The sequence below is a fragment of the Python bivittatus genome, unplaced genomic scaffold (assembly GCF_059951505.1).
Source record: "Python bivittatus isolate LINGU-HERP-01145 unplaced genomic scaffold, Pbiv_v1 ctg000010_np1212, whole genome shotgun sequence".
In the NCBI taxonomy this organism is placed as follows: Eukaryota; Metazoa; Chordata; class Lepidosauria; order Squamata; family Pythonidae; genus Python; species Python bivittatus.
Window position 1 is genome coordinate 4,647,914 of NW_028277029.1, and position 14,816 is coordinate 4,662,729.

At 39.9% G+C, this 14,816-nt stretch overlaps 1 protein-coding gene across 2 annotated transcripts in view; it reads left to right on the plus strand.

Moving 5' to 3' along the window:
• SCUBE1 (signal peptide, CUB domain and EGF like domain containing 1) overlaps positions 1-14,816 on the plus strand; it is a 200,010-nt gene that overhangs the window by 166,716 nt on the left and 18,478 nt on the right. For both annotated transcript variants that reach the window (XM_088151777.1, XM_088151848.1), the window contains 3 exons: positions 6,783-6,899; positions 8,909-9,031; positions 13,661-13,780. In XM_088151777.1, the coding sequence (XP_088007903.1) occupies positions 6,783-6,899; positions 8,909-9,031; positions 13,661-13,780 (360 nt within the window). The remainder of the gene's footprint in view (positions 1-6,782; positions 6,900-8,908; positions 9,032-13,660; positions 13,781-14,816) is intronic.

A 14,816-nucleotide genomic window follows, 5' to 3' on the forward strand; every position in this document is an offset into this window, starting at 1 on the left:
GCTCCTGAATGATCTCCTCATTCAAGTTGTCTAAAGGCCTTTCTGCACCGCAGCCTTAAGTTGCTTGTCTCCTGTGCATAAACCAGCTAGAAATGAGGCCGCTTAAAAAATTCCTGTTTGGATGTCAACCCTTTCCTCCACTTTGGTCCTGGTGATGGCCTTGCATTCTGCTAGGACTGAATTTACTACAGCCCTGGTTGGTGGATTCCCTTCCTGGACTGGAGGGAGGAAGGGAATTCCATATTTTTACCATTTTCCTTGTCACTTGGGCTAACACGGAAATTGGCAGAACTCTTGTCAATTTCACCTGCTTTTTTTTTTTAAAAAAAGGTATATTATTTCATTGTTCTGCTGTTTGGAGGCTAAAAAGAAAGATGACAGGTCCACTGTTCCACTGTGAACTTATAAAAAAAAAATGGCTGTTGAGGGCAGGGACCAATGACTGGAGGGGAGGAAGCGTTCTTGCCACAGCACCCAGTAGCCAACTGGATAGAGGTGTTTGCCAGCATCCAGCTGGCACAGCAGGTGAATTCCGCAAATGTTTGAGCTGGCACAGATCAGAAAATGCTACTTTTGGACCATAACAGAAAGAGACAGGGAGAGATTCCCTTCCTGGAGGCTGGGGGCAAGTAGAAGAGAACACCGTGCCTTCCTGCTCTCAAGAAACAGTCAGTGGCCCCACTCATGCTGGTGGGACAAGCTGGTCATGCAGATCAGCCCACAGTCACTTTAATTCATGACAACTGCATTGTATTACTCATGCTAAATCTTCCTCCATATAAGAATGTATTGTTATCTATGGATATTTAGTTTTTTGTTGTACGCTGATGACCATCATTTGTAAAAGTTTCCAACTTGAACGTTTGGTCTAATTTCCAAAGTTGAGTATTACGAGCCTCCTTAGTATAGCGGATAGGTGTGTTTTGTACACTTATTAGCTACTTCACTTCTAACAGAAACTGCATTCTTCCCGAAAGCCATTTCCTCTAAAAGTTCTTTTTTCTTTGATTCGCTAGCTGCATTTGGGTTTTACTAATCACATTGCTAAGGGTAAACAATAAAACATCTATTCTAAGTTATCAAAATTGACAGACTGATTTCATGAAATAGAACATGTGTCTGAAACGTTTATATTGTCAAGCTTAGAGTAAAGGGACTAGATCCTTTATTTTTGTTTTTTTCACCACTAAAATCAGAAAATCCAAAAAAGGGTATTTTTGTTCATTCTAGTCTTAAAAATAACATTCGTTTGAGGTAAAAGATGTAAAATCATGGTAATAAGAAGCAGCAGATCGTATAATGTTTTCTGTCTTTGCTTATTTGATTGTGAAAGAATATAAAATGTACGTGGCTGTTACTTCAGATGTACCTAGGCAAACATCTTTTAAATCCAGCAAAAGTTGTATCGGTTTCTTTTAGGTTCCTCAAATTGGGCATTTTGACAGCTAAAAATGTAAATGGAACTGATTTTTAAAAATTGGAGAACCTCTGAATCAAACATCTCAAGCCAAAACTTAAGTAGCAATATGTCTTACTAAAATAATTTAAATTTGGGATGAAAATGCTGCTTTATCACACCAAGAGCACTTATTTTCTCCAGACAATATTTGCATCTGACCTTTGCTTGGAATGACAGTAGTATTTGGCCATTCTGCCACTTTTGCTACACTATTAAGCTGGACATGTTAACTATCAACTTAACCCACCTCCCAGGATCTTGAGAGAATAAAATGGGAGGTTCAGACTATGCGACCCTGAACTTCTCCAAGGAAGGATGATATGCAGATGATGAGAAGTAAAACATTGCAATTACTATTTCATAAGTGAGTGTGAACCAACCATTTGTTCAATATCACAAAAACATGGGAAAATGTTGGGATGTTATTTGAACAGAGTTGGAAGGTATCTTAGAGGTTTTCTAGTTCAATCCTCCAATCAGCACAGGATCCACTACAGCATCTCTGACAGATGGACTATTCAGCCTCTGTTTAAGACTTCTAGTAAGGAGAACTCATCACACCCTGTGGCCTCCTGTACCACTAGCCGACAGCTCATACAGTCAGGAAATTCCTCCTGATATTTAGCCTGAGCTCCTTCCTTGAAGATTTTGCCCTTGGGGCTTTCTTTGCAATAGTACAGAAGTGGTTTGCCCATATCTTCTGGCAGAATGTTGTTCTTTTTACTTCCTAATGCAGGCTGGAGCTCAGGAATTCCTGGTGGTCTCCCACCCAAGTACTAAATAGAACTGCTTAGTTTTTGAATCCGGGTAAGGTCAGCCAGGCACGGTCACCACCTGCAGTCATCAGATAGATAATAAGTGTTTGAATGAATCGTTTTATCAAAATTGAAGAAAACTGGAAAGATTTTGTGAACGGATAAGCAGCCAACCTTTTAATAACTTAGAGTTCTTCTTTGCTAATCTTCTGGACAATTCATCCTTAGATACACTCATCTAGAACCTGTAAAAATCTAGAAGGGAGGAAGGAGGGAGATTGGTTTTCAACACAATTTCTTCCTTCTTTAAATGAGTATATCTGGAACCATTAGCAACTTTCACTGCAGAAACTTGTTATTCTTATTAACCACGATTTTTCTTTCTTTGCAATGCCTTCAAGCAACCCATAGTGAAGACTGGTTTTAAGCTTAACTGTGAGATGGATAATGTTGGGTCATTGCCACCACCACCATGTAAAATTTAGGAGGAAGGAATCAGAAAATAATGTGAAAAAAGGTTTGCACTTATTTTTTTGGTTTACAATACATAATTGGCTGGTGCTAATGAACGAAAGATACAGACAGGACCAGAAATATTGGAACAAGGATAACTGTTTTGGCATTTGGCCTCTGTACACCACCACATTGAAGTTGAAAGGAAACACACCCAGATGGGAGTGAAGTCAGGACTTTCAGATGTAACTCAAGGGGTTTGACAAAAGTGGGGCACTAACCATTCAGGAAGTACAGCCAGTGGCATACACACACACACCCGTCATTGGTGGCTCATAAGTAATGGAACACACCAACATCTTAGCAAACACAAGGATCGCCTTTAATACCTGGATGAAAATCCTTTGCAGTCCAGACTGCCTGAAGTCTGGAACCCATGGACATGACCAAATGCCAAGTTTCCTCCCTCGAGATGCTTTGCCCAGCCTTTACTGCAGCTGCCTTCAGCTGCTGCTCGTTTGTGGGTCTTTCTGCCTTCAGTCTTGTCTTCAGTAAGTGAAAAGCATGCTCTGTTGGGTTGAGATCAGGGGACTGACTTGGCCACTGAAGAACATCCCACTTCTTTGCCTTGAGAAACTCCTGGGTAGCTTTTGCTCTATGTTTTGGGTCACAATCCATCTGCAATATGAAGCGGCATCCTATCAGTTTGGCAGCATTTGGCTGAATCTGAGCAGAAGGTATAGCCCCATACACTTCTGAATTCATCCTGCTGCTTTTATCAGCAGTCAGGTCATCCATCAACACCAGTGACCTGGTTCCATTGGCAGCCATACATGCCCATGCCGTAACACGACCTCCACCATGTTTGACAGATGATGTGGAATGCTTTGGATCATGAACTGTTCCTTTCCTTCTCCATACTTTTCTCTTCCCATCATTCTGGTGCAAGTTAATCTTGGTTTCATCAGTCCAAAGAATCTTATTCCAGAACTAGGCAGGCTTTTTTAGGTCTTTGCTGGCAAAGTCTCATCTGGCCTTTCTGTTCTTGAGTGTTACCAGTGGTTTGCACCTTGTTGTGAAGCCTCTGTATTTATATTCATAAAGCCATCTCTTGACTGCAGATGTTGACAATGATATGCCTACCTCCTCAAGAGCTTTCTTGACCTGGCTAGATGTTGTGAAAGGGTTCCTCTTCACCATGAGCAGAATTCTGCGGTCATTCACTTTAGTTGTCTTCCATGGTCTTCCAGGCCTTTTGCTGTTGCTGAGCTTGCCAGTTAATTCCTTCTTTCTCAGGATGTTCCAAACTGTTGTATTGGCCACTCCCAATATCTCTCTGATGGGCTTATTTTGTTTTCTCAGCCTAATGATGGCCTCCTTCACTCGCATGGACACCTCTTTGGACTTCATGTTGAGAGTTCCAGTGAACAGCTACCCAATGCAAATGTAACACTCAGAACCACCTCCAGGCCTTTTATGTGCTTGATTGGTCATGGGGTACCCAGGAAACAGGCCACACCTGGCCATGCAGCTGCTTGCCAGCCATTCCTCCCATTACTTATGAGCCACCAACGATGGGTGTGTGTGTATGCCACTGGCTGTACTTCCTGAATGGTTAGTGCCCCACTTTTGTCAAACCCCTTGAATTACATCTGAAAGTCCTGACTTCGCTCCCATCTGGGTGTGTTTCCTTTCCACTTCAATGTGGTGGTGTACAGAGGCCAAATGCCAAAACAGTTATCCTTGTTCCAATATTTCTGGTCCTGACTGTATTTGAGCCTCACCTCTTTTCACTCTAGGCTCTATAGTCTCTAGATCAGAAAAGACATGTTACTCAATTTCATTTTGCTCCAAATAAGCAAAGTACAAGCACACTGCCAAGCATTAGTTTGGGGATCTGTGTAAAGTTCTCCTCTCATCCTAGTTGCAACTTTTGCTTGCAGATACTGAATAGGACTAAGAACTGGAGGATATACTGTGACTTTGTGAAGATGACAATCCAATTCCTGCATGAATCAAATAAATGGTTGGAGTCAGCAGTTGACTGAGAGCATGTATCCTGGATAAATTCTAGAGTCCTTTCTTTGTCTCATAATAAGCTTCCTCTTCTGTAGAGTAAGGGATGGAAATAGCTTTCTCTTTTCTATCCCCAGTGCTGAATTCCACAACAGACTGGGGAGTCTGTAGAGAAAGATTGCAGAAAATGCAGAGGTTTGGGCATAGCCTCGCAGCGGGTTTTACTAAGAGTCAAAGAAAACTGTTTAGGTTGAAAGTTTGTAGGCATTTAAGGTCTGAAAGGAAGGGAAAGGAAGGCCGGACGATCAGCCATTGACCTAGATAAGGAGGATTGCTTTGGAGTACATAAAATGCCTTTTGATTGTTTTTAAGTCATGCTTCTTTAATATTCTCAAGATCATAAGAATATAAGTACGCAGAGGCATATCGTGTGGACACCACAACCAAAACAGCAGGAGGATGGGGGGTTAATTTGAATCCCAAACTGCCCGTTTCAGACCCACACTAATTCCTGCTCCCCAGCAGCTGTGTTGTGTGAATAGGATTGAGAGAGGGCTGACCTCTTCCTCCTGCTCCCAGATCAGAGGAAAAGTCTAAGGTAGCCCCACAGAAATGGGCCTCTCTAGGAACTCTACCTTACTCTCCATTTTGCTTCTCCTGGTCCTGCAGCAATACGGGAATTGGATGAGGTAGGAAGGGGGGAAGTTAAATCCTGCCAGCTTCATCTGGAGTGGCACTGACTTCAAATAGGCCACTACAGAATTTTGAAAAAGATCCATTAGAACAGTGTCGTCCAAACTTGGCCACTTTAAGATGAGTGGACTTCAACTCCCAGAATTCCCCAGCCAGCATGGGGAAGTTGAAGTCCACTCATCTTAAAGTGGCCAAGTTTGGACAACACTGCATTAGAAAGAAAAACCCACATCTGAATGGGAATTCATACAGGCATAGATCCCATATGTATAATTTCACAGATGGCCCCTCAAAGAAACAGTTCATAACCAGTTCTTCTCATATGTTTTGGGCATTCTGTTTAGAAATAGAGATTGAATAATAAGTATTATTATTAGCATCAGGCTGGTTTTCAATGCACCTGACACTTGGGGGGAGAAAAAGGTACAGGTGGCTGGCCAGTGATACAAGTCTGGTGACACAGGTGAGCAAAGCCGGGATTTTCTTTTTTTCTTTCCCCCCGCCCCACTAGATTTGGGGAAAAAATGTCTAAAAATGAACATGGTTAAGTATGATGAGAAAAAAGCGCCAAGAAACCCTTTTTCCTATTTTCTTGCATCTGAGGGGTACAAATCAGAGGTTACGAGCCATCCATGACTTCATCTATTTTCATAAAATTCAAATCTGAGTCAAAGATTTGTTTTCATATTCCCAAATGGCACTTTCTTTGCTCAGAACATTTCAGTCCCGATTGAAAAGTACTTCCCAAAGTGAATATGGAGTCTCCCCAAAGGGGAACCACACATAATATATTCATTCAAATTATCTGTTGGTTTAAGTATCTCAGAAATTTTATACTCAAATCAGAATGAGGATGTATGTGAAACTTTTGAGTACTTAGAAAAAGAACATTATATACAGTTGTAAACATGAATTTTTAAAAGGGTAACTATTATCTTAGTGAAGGCTATTATCTTGTAAACCAGCAAAAAATAAATTTAATGAAACTGAAATCCCAGATTGCAAAGTTAATTTCTGGTGTGATACAGGATAGAGATTCAGTGGTGACTCTCTGTGGTCAAAATGAACACTACAGCTGAATAAGACAATTCAACCCATATTTTAAATACTAAATTGGTCCCTTTCTCTTTACTCAGCAGCTGCATTAGGTGACTTTTTAATGGAGATAATCTCTGGGAAAGAAAATACAGAAATGTATGCCATTGAATGTGGAGAATTTGTTCCATGTGGGAAGCACATAAGTTCTGCTTGCCGAAAATCAAAGCTTGTATGTTTTGTTCATAGCTTGACAGCTGTTAACCATGATTTATGACAGGCTATTAAGAAACATGGATAATTTCAATATGTGTTTTGGTTAAGTATACAGCTTCTCATAATACTTCCTCTCTCCCTTTCTTTAAATCAAGATATAGATGAATGTTCATTCGAAAGGACCTGCGACCATATCTGTATCAACTATCCTGGAAGTTTTGAATGCCTGTGTCACAAAGGTTATACGTTATATGGAATGACACATTGTGGAGGTTGGAAGAATGACTCTTTTTTACATCGTTTGCATGAAACTCTTTGACAAAGCAGTATTGTCACAATTGCATTAACAAGAGGGATAGATTTTAAAAATATGCCGAGTATCTTAATGAAAAAATTAAACTCTAATGAATTCTGTAAAGACAAAAGAGAATCTAATTACAAAAATGATAGAATGTTTATTTATATTTGCATGATTTCTCAAGGTTAGTTATTCAGCATTTTAATGTTTTGTCAATTGCTCATAAAAAGATGGTTTACAAAATGTACGGTAAATGGCTATTAGAGTGGTAATTAATAAGGCTGTGGTTCAGATTCAAAGGGAAAAGGGTGCTTTGAAGAGCACAGCAACTCTTTAAGCAGCTCTGATGATGCGGCTGCCACAACCCCAGAAAGAGATGCTTTTGGTTAAAGGAGTGGCTGACCGTTGCCACCTGCACATCCTCGTGCACTCCAAAGCAAATTTTCCCTTCAAAGTGCTGCACGGCCCTACCCATCTTTAATCTAGTTGGTATTTACCATTTTAATTAATCATTTTTTTCCACAGAATAAACCTCAGAGCTGTTTGCTTCCTGCCTAATAGATTTGTACCAGCAAAATCCAATCTTTTTTTCAAAACCATTCATATTCTATGAATAAACGTCTATGGACGAGCTAGTTATTCTCACTAAATTACATAACTCATGCCCTAACTCAAAGATAGGCTGGTTGGTTCCAGAGGTTGGTCAGCAGAGGAAGCCAGAAAAGGAATAAGAAAGGAGAAGCCACGATCCATCACGTTCATATGTCAGAGAGCCACCCAGAGCGCCACTGTTAGGCTACGCCGAGGGCTGTCTTTAACTCTCATAACTTTCATCCAAAAGAGCTAGAATTTCTAATAAAGAATTACTGGAGTTCACAAACAATCAGAAGGACTAATGCATTTTATTAAAAGGCATGAACTTTCATGAGATGCATAGTGTGGCTAGGCTGATGAAAGTTTTAAATTGGGGTGAGGGGGAAGAAGGGGAAGGCAGGTTGGTTACGCAGATGCAGGTTACATGAGAGACAGATTACAAATACATTATCAATTAACAATTATAATGTGTTAAAAACCCATTGTGTTTGTTGAGGTCTTCTGAGATTGCCTGAAACTTTTTGAAGTTTGTGAGTTCAGCAACCTCACAAAGGATTTTATTTAGTTGCTGGGCCTATTTATTTATTTATTTGTTTATTTGTTTATTTATTCAATGTCCAGTCCTCCCCAACTTAAACAGCACTCCCCCTCTGTAGGAGTGCAAAGACAGCATCTCCAACCCCAAAAGCATGTTGGAAAAGCCAGGTCTCCAATAGCTTTTTGACAACGCAGGAGGGTAAGGGTCAATCTGATTTCCAGGATGACGATATTCCAGGAGAAGGAGTTAGCAACTGAGAAGGCCTTCTCTGTGGACCTTGCAGATGACACTCCTTCTGGGAAGGGATCCAGAGGGAGCCTCTTTTCCAGATCTTAATGAATGGACTGAAGAGAACTACAGTATAAAGAGTTTTAATTCTTTGAGGAGACATATGACACTTACAGTAGTTTCAAACTAGTCTAAATTATCATAGAGACAACATGTAAATGATAACCCAGTGATGAAACAGATATTGCCAAGGCTGAAGATAGCACAGGATAGGAGGCATCTGTAAAGAAATACCTGCAGATATTAAACTATACTGTATCTAGCCATTTGCCTTACTGAAGTGAAAGTCTCCAAAGTATCTTTGCAATTTTCTTGGCAACAATATACATAGTAGTGCTTGGAGATTGCTAGTCTATACCTCTGGAATTTCCAGGTTGTGTCCTACCCAAATACTAATTGTGGAAAACTTTGCTTCATTTTTTTGGAGCAGTGAAAATTGATCTAAAATATTGCGTTTAGTATTTATTATTAAATATTAAAAGATAATGTATTTTTAATATTGTTTATGCAAATGAAAACAAACCCTTCCAGGGCAATGCTATTTGATTTAAATATATCTTTAGATATAGATGAATGTAGCATCAACAATGGAAGCTGTGATTATGGATGCCTTAATACCGTGGGAACATATGAATGTTTATGTCCATCTGGAAAAAAATTACACTGGAATAAAAAAGATTGTGTTGGTAAGTAACCTTGTGTAACAGACATCTTCCATTCTTTCATTTTTTGCATTAATGGAAGGTTATAAACTGAATGCCTGAGTCAATAAATTGTATTTATGTAGGGACTTCCTGCATTTCTCCTTCCCTTGTCGCATAAATTCTTCTTTCCCTTTCATTTCATTCTTAATCATAGGGTACCATTCCTTCTTAATGAGCATTTTCACTAAAGGAGATGAAAGTAGCAGTTTTCAATTTTACTTCTTACTGATTTATTTTTAAATAGTACCAGTTTCCAAGTGGACTCATGACAGTGAACAACAAGCCACCACAAAAGCATAAGAGTGATATACTAGTAATACAAAAATAATGATCTTTAAAGTCATATTATAAATTACGAAAGAAAAAGTGCGAGTGCGTTGGCGACAGGTCTTAAATAAATGCTAACCTGAACAGCTCTGGTTTTAAGGCTTTTCTAAAGATCGGTGGAGATGGGACACCCAGGTTTCTGATGGGAGGCTGTTCCATCAGGTGGGGTGCCCTTGATGAAAAGCAGGAGTTTCTCACGTTGTCCTGGATCTCATGTTGGTGAAGCACGTTAACTACCTCTACCCTTCCTGGATGCGTAGGATCACTTGAAATAGATAGTCCGGTCAGTACCCAGGTGCCAAAGCACATAGGGGATGGCTAGCCCCATAGAGGCCTCCTGTCTTCAGCCTCAGATTTTTCATTTTCTTGGACTCTCCTTCCCCTTTTTTAGAAATGCTTTTAACTGATGCTTTATGTATTTATATATATTTATGTTTTTAATGTTTGGTGTGAGTCGCCCAGAGTTCCCCCATTGGGGGGAGATGGGCGGCTGAGAAATTTGATAAATAAAATAAAATAAAAATAAATACACAGGCTAGCACTTTGAGCTGTCCCTTAGAGGCCTACTGGTGGCCAACACAGAGCCCTCAGCACTGGTGCGAGAACACCACCAGTGAGCCGTTAACTGCATTTTGGAGCTTGTACGGCACATTGGAGGAATCTAACCGAAAGGTGAAGAGGGTCAGGGACCCTATTTCTGCAGCCTCCTTCTCCAGGCAAAGCTGCAACTAGTAGAGCAGCTGAAGTGGAAAAAGCCCCTCTCCCCCCAACCAGTCCACCCCTGTCTGTCTATCCATCGGTTGCTACAACCCTGGGGACCCTCAAGTCAGGGACCTGCTCCTCCAGGAGGAGTGCTAGCCCCTCCACTGTCACTGCTGGAGCGCGGAGGGAGCCATGGTTGCAAACTGTGGTTTAAAGATGAACATGGTTACTGAACATCCTGGTATGTTGGAGGCAACACCGTGTTTAGGTGCAAAATGAAATGGAAGAAATTTGCACGTGGAAGAAAAGGCAGGAGAGAGAGGAAAGGAACCCACAGAGACATCTGGGAGTGCTGTCCCAGCTCAATGTCAGTGTCATGCTTGGATGTTTCTGTTTTGGAAAATGAGTAAATCTCATCCTGAAATTTACTCCAGTGCACTGCACAGGCTGTCTGCTCCCAGACAGATTGCAGTGCCGAAAAGACTAAGTCGTTGGTCCAGCAAAGCCTTGCCTTGCCAGGAAACACTCAGCACATTATAAAGAATACGTGGACATCTCTTGAATCCCCTCTCAACTTTCTAAGCTAGAACCACTTTAGTTAATAAGAATTCATTTGTAGTTATTTTAGGATCTACTTTTTTTCCAAACACAGTGTATGGTAACACCATGGCATTTGATAGATCTCTTCAATCCATAGCTTGTTATTTTCCTTTGAATTATTTTGTTTCTCATACCCGTCAAACGTCATAAAGTATTCCCATCCCATCTCTGGCAATTATGAACATAATGTGATTTTCAGTAGATTAAAAAAAATTAAAAAAAATAAAATGTTATCTCTTTTATAGAAGTTAAATTTTATGCTTGTTTTTTAAACTAAGTTGCATAAATTACTTCATAATTGTTTTAGTAGGGTAAATGTTTTAATAATTCATTAGAGTTGGTTTTATAGTTGGAACCAAAGTTGAGCACAAATTGCCAAAGAAACTTGGGCAAATGTCTTTAGATTCCCATTAGTTTGTATACAATTTTAAGGTACAGATAATTCATATCTGTGGATATTGGGGACATCTACTGGTTACTTTTTAAATATACAGGTACCTTTAAAGCATGTTCACAGCCATATTAAAATTGAAAGTAAACATTGCTACCATTTTATATCCAAAATACTCTGGCTTCAATATAAAGTTTTCCATACGTAAGTTGGCATATAGCAAGAAATCATGATTTATTTTTACTGAATAGGAGTGAATAATTGCAATTTATTACATTCTAACAATGTTGCTACAAATTATCGTAACATAATGCCACTACAATGTAACTATATATAGAAGTGGGGGGTGGGGGGGGCTTTTGTATTTGGGGCTTTTATTTCTGTAAGCCTCCTGGAGTCACCACGAGTGAATTGGGTGGCTATATAAATTGTTTAATTAAACAAACAAATAAATGGAAGTTTTAACAGATATGTTAAGAATTTAAGCATTCAACCACAACAAAATTATTGTATAATCAGAAATCAGACTTGTTTGTTGAAGATTTCAAGTCAATACACGTGGTCCTCAGTTAACAACCGTAATTGGGAGCAGGAACTCCACGTCACTAAGCAATGCAGTTGTAAAGCAAAAAAAATCACCTGACCGCGCCAACTTACAATGGCAGTTCTGGCAGTTCCAGTTGTGGTCATTAAGTGAATCACATGCAGTTGTTAAGTGTAACTTGCGACTTCCTGCAGGGTTCCCCATTGACTTTGCTTGTCAAAAGCCAGCAGTGTAGGTCACAAATAGCGATCACATGACCACAAGGGCACTGTGACGGCCATGACTTTGAGGACCAGCTGCAAGTCTCCTCATTCAGCACCATCATAACTTTGAACGGTCACTGAATGAGTGGTCGCTAAGCAAGGACTACCTGTATTGTAAATCGTAAAATAATAGCATCATGGAATCCTAGGTTTGGAAGGGACCTTGGAGGTCTTCTGCTCCAACCTCCTCCCCAGGGCAGGAATCCTTAGACTGTCCTAGACCAATGGTAACTTGAAATTTATAGCATTTGATTTATAAAAGATAATATGTGATTAAGTTCTTGCCTTTATATATGTTCATATAATTATATGACAAACATAAATAATAATACAGGAGTTGATATTATCTAATTATGTACCCTAAAATATCATTTTAATCAATATTTTTATTTTCTTCCAATTTTTTAGTTACTAGACACACACATGCACACACACTCTCTCTCTCTCATATACTTATATACATACATACATACATACATACATACATACATACATACATATACAGTATATAAAGATATATATGTATATGTATAGGAGTCACAAAAATATATCTTTGCTAGCATTTTACTTTTCCAGCATTTTGAGCTATACAGTAAATGTTTATTTTTGTCTCTTTAAAATTTTGTCATTTTTTTCTGAATGCACACCCCAGAAAGATGTAAAATTTGATGGCCACAAATATCATGAAACTGACATAATATTGGTGGCAAATTCAAATTTAGCCATGCTTAAATTAATTGGAATCAACTGCACAGGCTAGTCCTGACTATTCTTTTGAATCTGTTGATTCTAAATGGGTCTAGACCAGTGTTGTCCAAACTTGGCCACTTTAAGAGCATGGCTGGCTGGGGAATTCTGGGAGTTGAAGTCCACTCATCTTAAAGTGGCCAAGTTTGGACAACACTGGTCTAGAATATCTGTGTAATTCTCCAATGTGATACTGATGGTCCTTACAACAGTGGGCATCGAGCAACTTCATCTCAACCTAACGTGTCTTGGATGATTGATAAATGAGGTTGCTATTTTGGCAACCTTAGTCTTCCAAATAAAACTCAGTGTCATATTATTACTTGATTATTGCAAATTATGAAGGGGATGCTATAAAAATAAGGACGTAATTAAATGCTGATGTTTAAGCATAGCAGAGCGATGCACACTTCAGAAATTCTTCCAATTTTTAAAACAATTTTTAGCATTTACAGTACTTTTGGTCAAGAACTAAACTAAACATCATGAGTTTAGAAGCACTTTGGGTCTTGCATGGCCGCAACTACAGACCTGCTGTGCTCTTCACTAAAGCAGCCCAACATTTTTCAGGCTTTTGTGTGAGACTAAAAAAAGAAGCCGCTGTCTCTAAGGAATTCGCTCATTAAACTTGAAGCAGCTCCTTAAAGAAGGGCAGAGAGAGGCTGGGGCTGTACAAGATCTGAAGCATTTCTTCCATGCCTAATTATTGTATCATTATATTTCCTTTCACAAATGCAACTCAAAATAGCAAATTCAACGTCGATAGTTGATCAATTCACGTTTTCAGCTCTTTGAGAATATTTCAAGGTTATCTTTGATTCTGTCTATGTCGCTACATCTTAGAAACTTATTTAAAAGGAATCCCGTGAACTAGGATTTTGGATTTTTAAATTCATATTTTGGGTCATGCTCACAGGACATGTTCACTTGGTTTCAACCTGGCTCACACGCTTGTTCTGCTCACCCCTTTTGGATTTGATTGCAAGATCAAGCCTTCGGTCATCTGAATTAGTCACTTTCTGCTTTTTCTTCCTCAGAGATGGTGAAATGTTTGCCTGATGCCAAACCAACTCCCAAAGCTCAGTTGCTCTGCAGCAAATCGGGAGGAATTGAGAGCTGTTTCTTATTCTGTCCATCCAACACCCTTTTTGTTCCGGGTTGGTATCTCAAACCATTTTTCCCCTGGTTAATAAAGTAAGTCAGGTGGGGATGTCAACAGGATGTCAACTTCAACTGCAGCACTGTGACACCATCTTGACTTTTTAAAGTCAAGATGGTGTCACAATGCTGCAGTTGAAGTTCCACCCATTTTTTATGTGCAACAGACAGTACCTCGTGGCTACCATCTTTTGACCACACATTAAAACTGAGTTAAAATACATTTCAGTTAGCATAGAGATACAGTTTGTAGATACAACTGGAGGCAAGACAAATGGGAAGAAGATTCAGTAAAGTTTATTGTAAGCTGTTCTTAGGTTAACCTGGAGTATAAGCAAGTTAGGCAGTCGTTAACTGCCGACATATTCTATTACAGCAAGCCTGGTCTGTTTGAGGTTGCATCAGATCAGATAAAAGAGGTTCGACAAAAAATTAACCAAGACGAGTTTGAAGATGGGGCACAATTAACTTACATATAGGAGGATGTGGATCCCTATTCCAATACTCTGATTCCTAGGTCTTCTTCTGCCTTTCTAGGGCGCTTGTGGGTAGAACATCAACTGCAAGAGAACAAAGGCTGTGCAGTATTTAGAAATGCTGAGCTGATCTAAGTGCTCAGCTAGTTTTTAAAAAAAATGTCTTGAGAATGGAGATTCTGCTGCTTTTTGTTTGACACTGTGGCCTTTTCCTACGTGTAGCTAACCACATCGCCAGAAATCCCGGCAAGCTCTTTTCTCCACATGTCCTTCACTCCCAGCCCATACCTGAGGCAGCTTGATGTTGTCCTTAATGGTTAATCCCTGTAAGCTGGTCAGGAACCATTGCAGTTCTACTGAGGTTGCCCTCTGAGGCCTTTCACTGACCCTTCAGTCATGGTCCCAGTTGGGTTGCCCTAGCGGGTGGGATTGGACTGGGACCTTTGGGCCACTTGCAAGCATGCCCTCACCTCCAACCCAGGCAGGGGGACATTCCAGCTTTTTTGAACCAGACTTTCCTCCTCTGGCTGACCAGCACGGGCAGTTGGGGACAACTCTT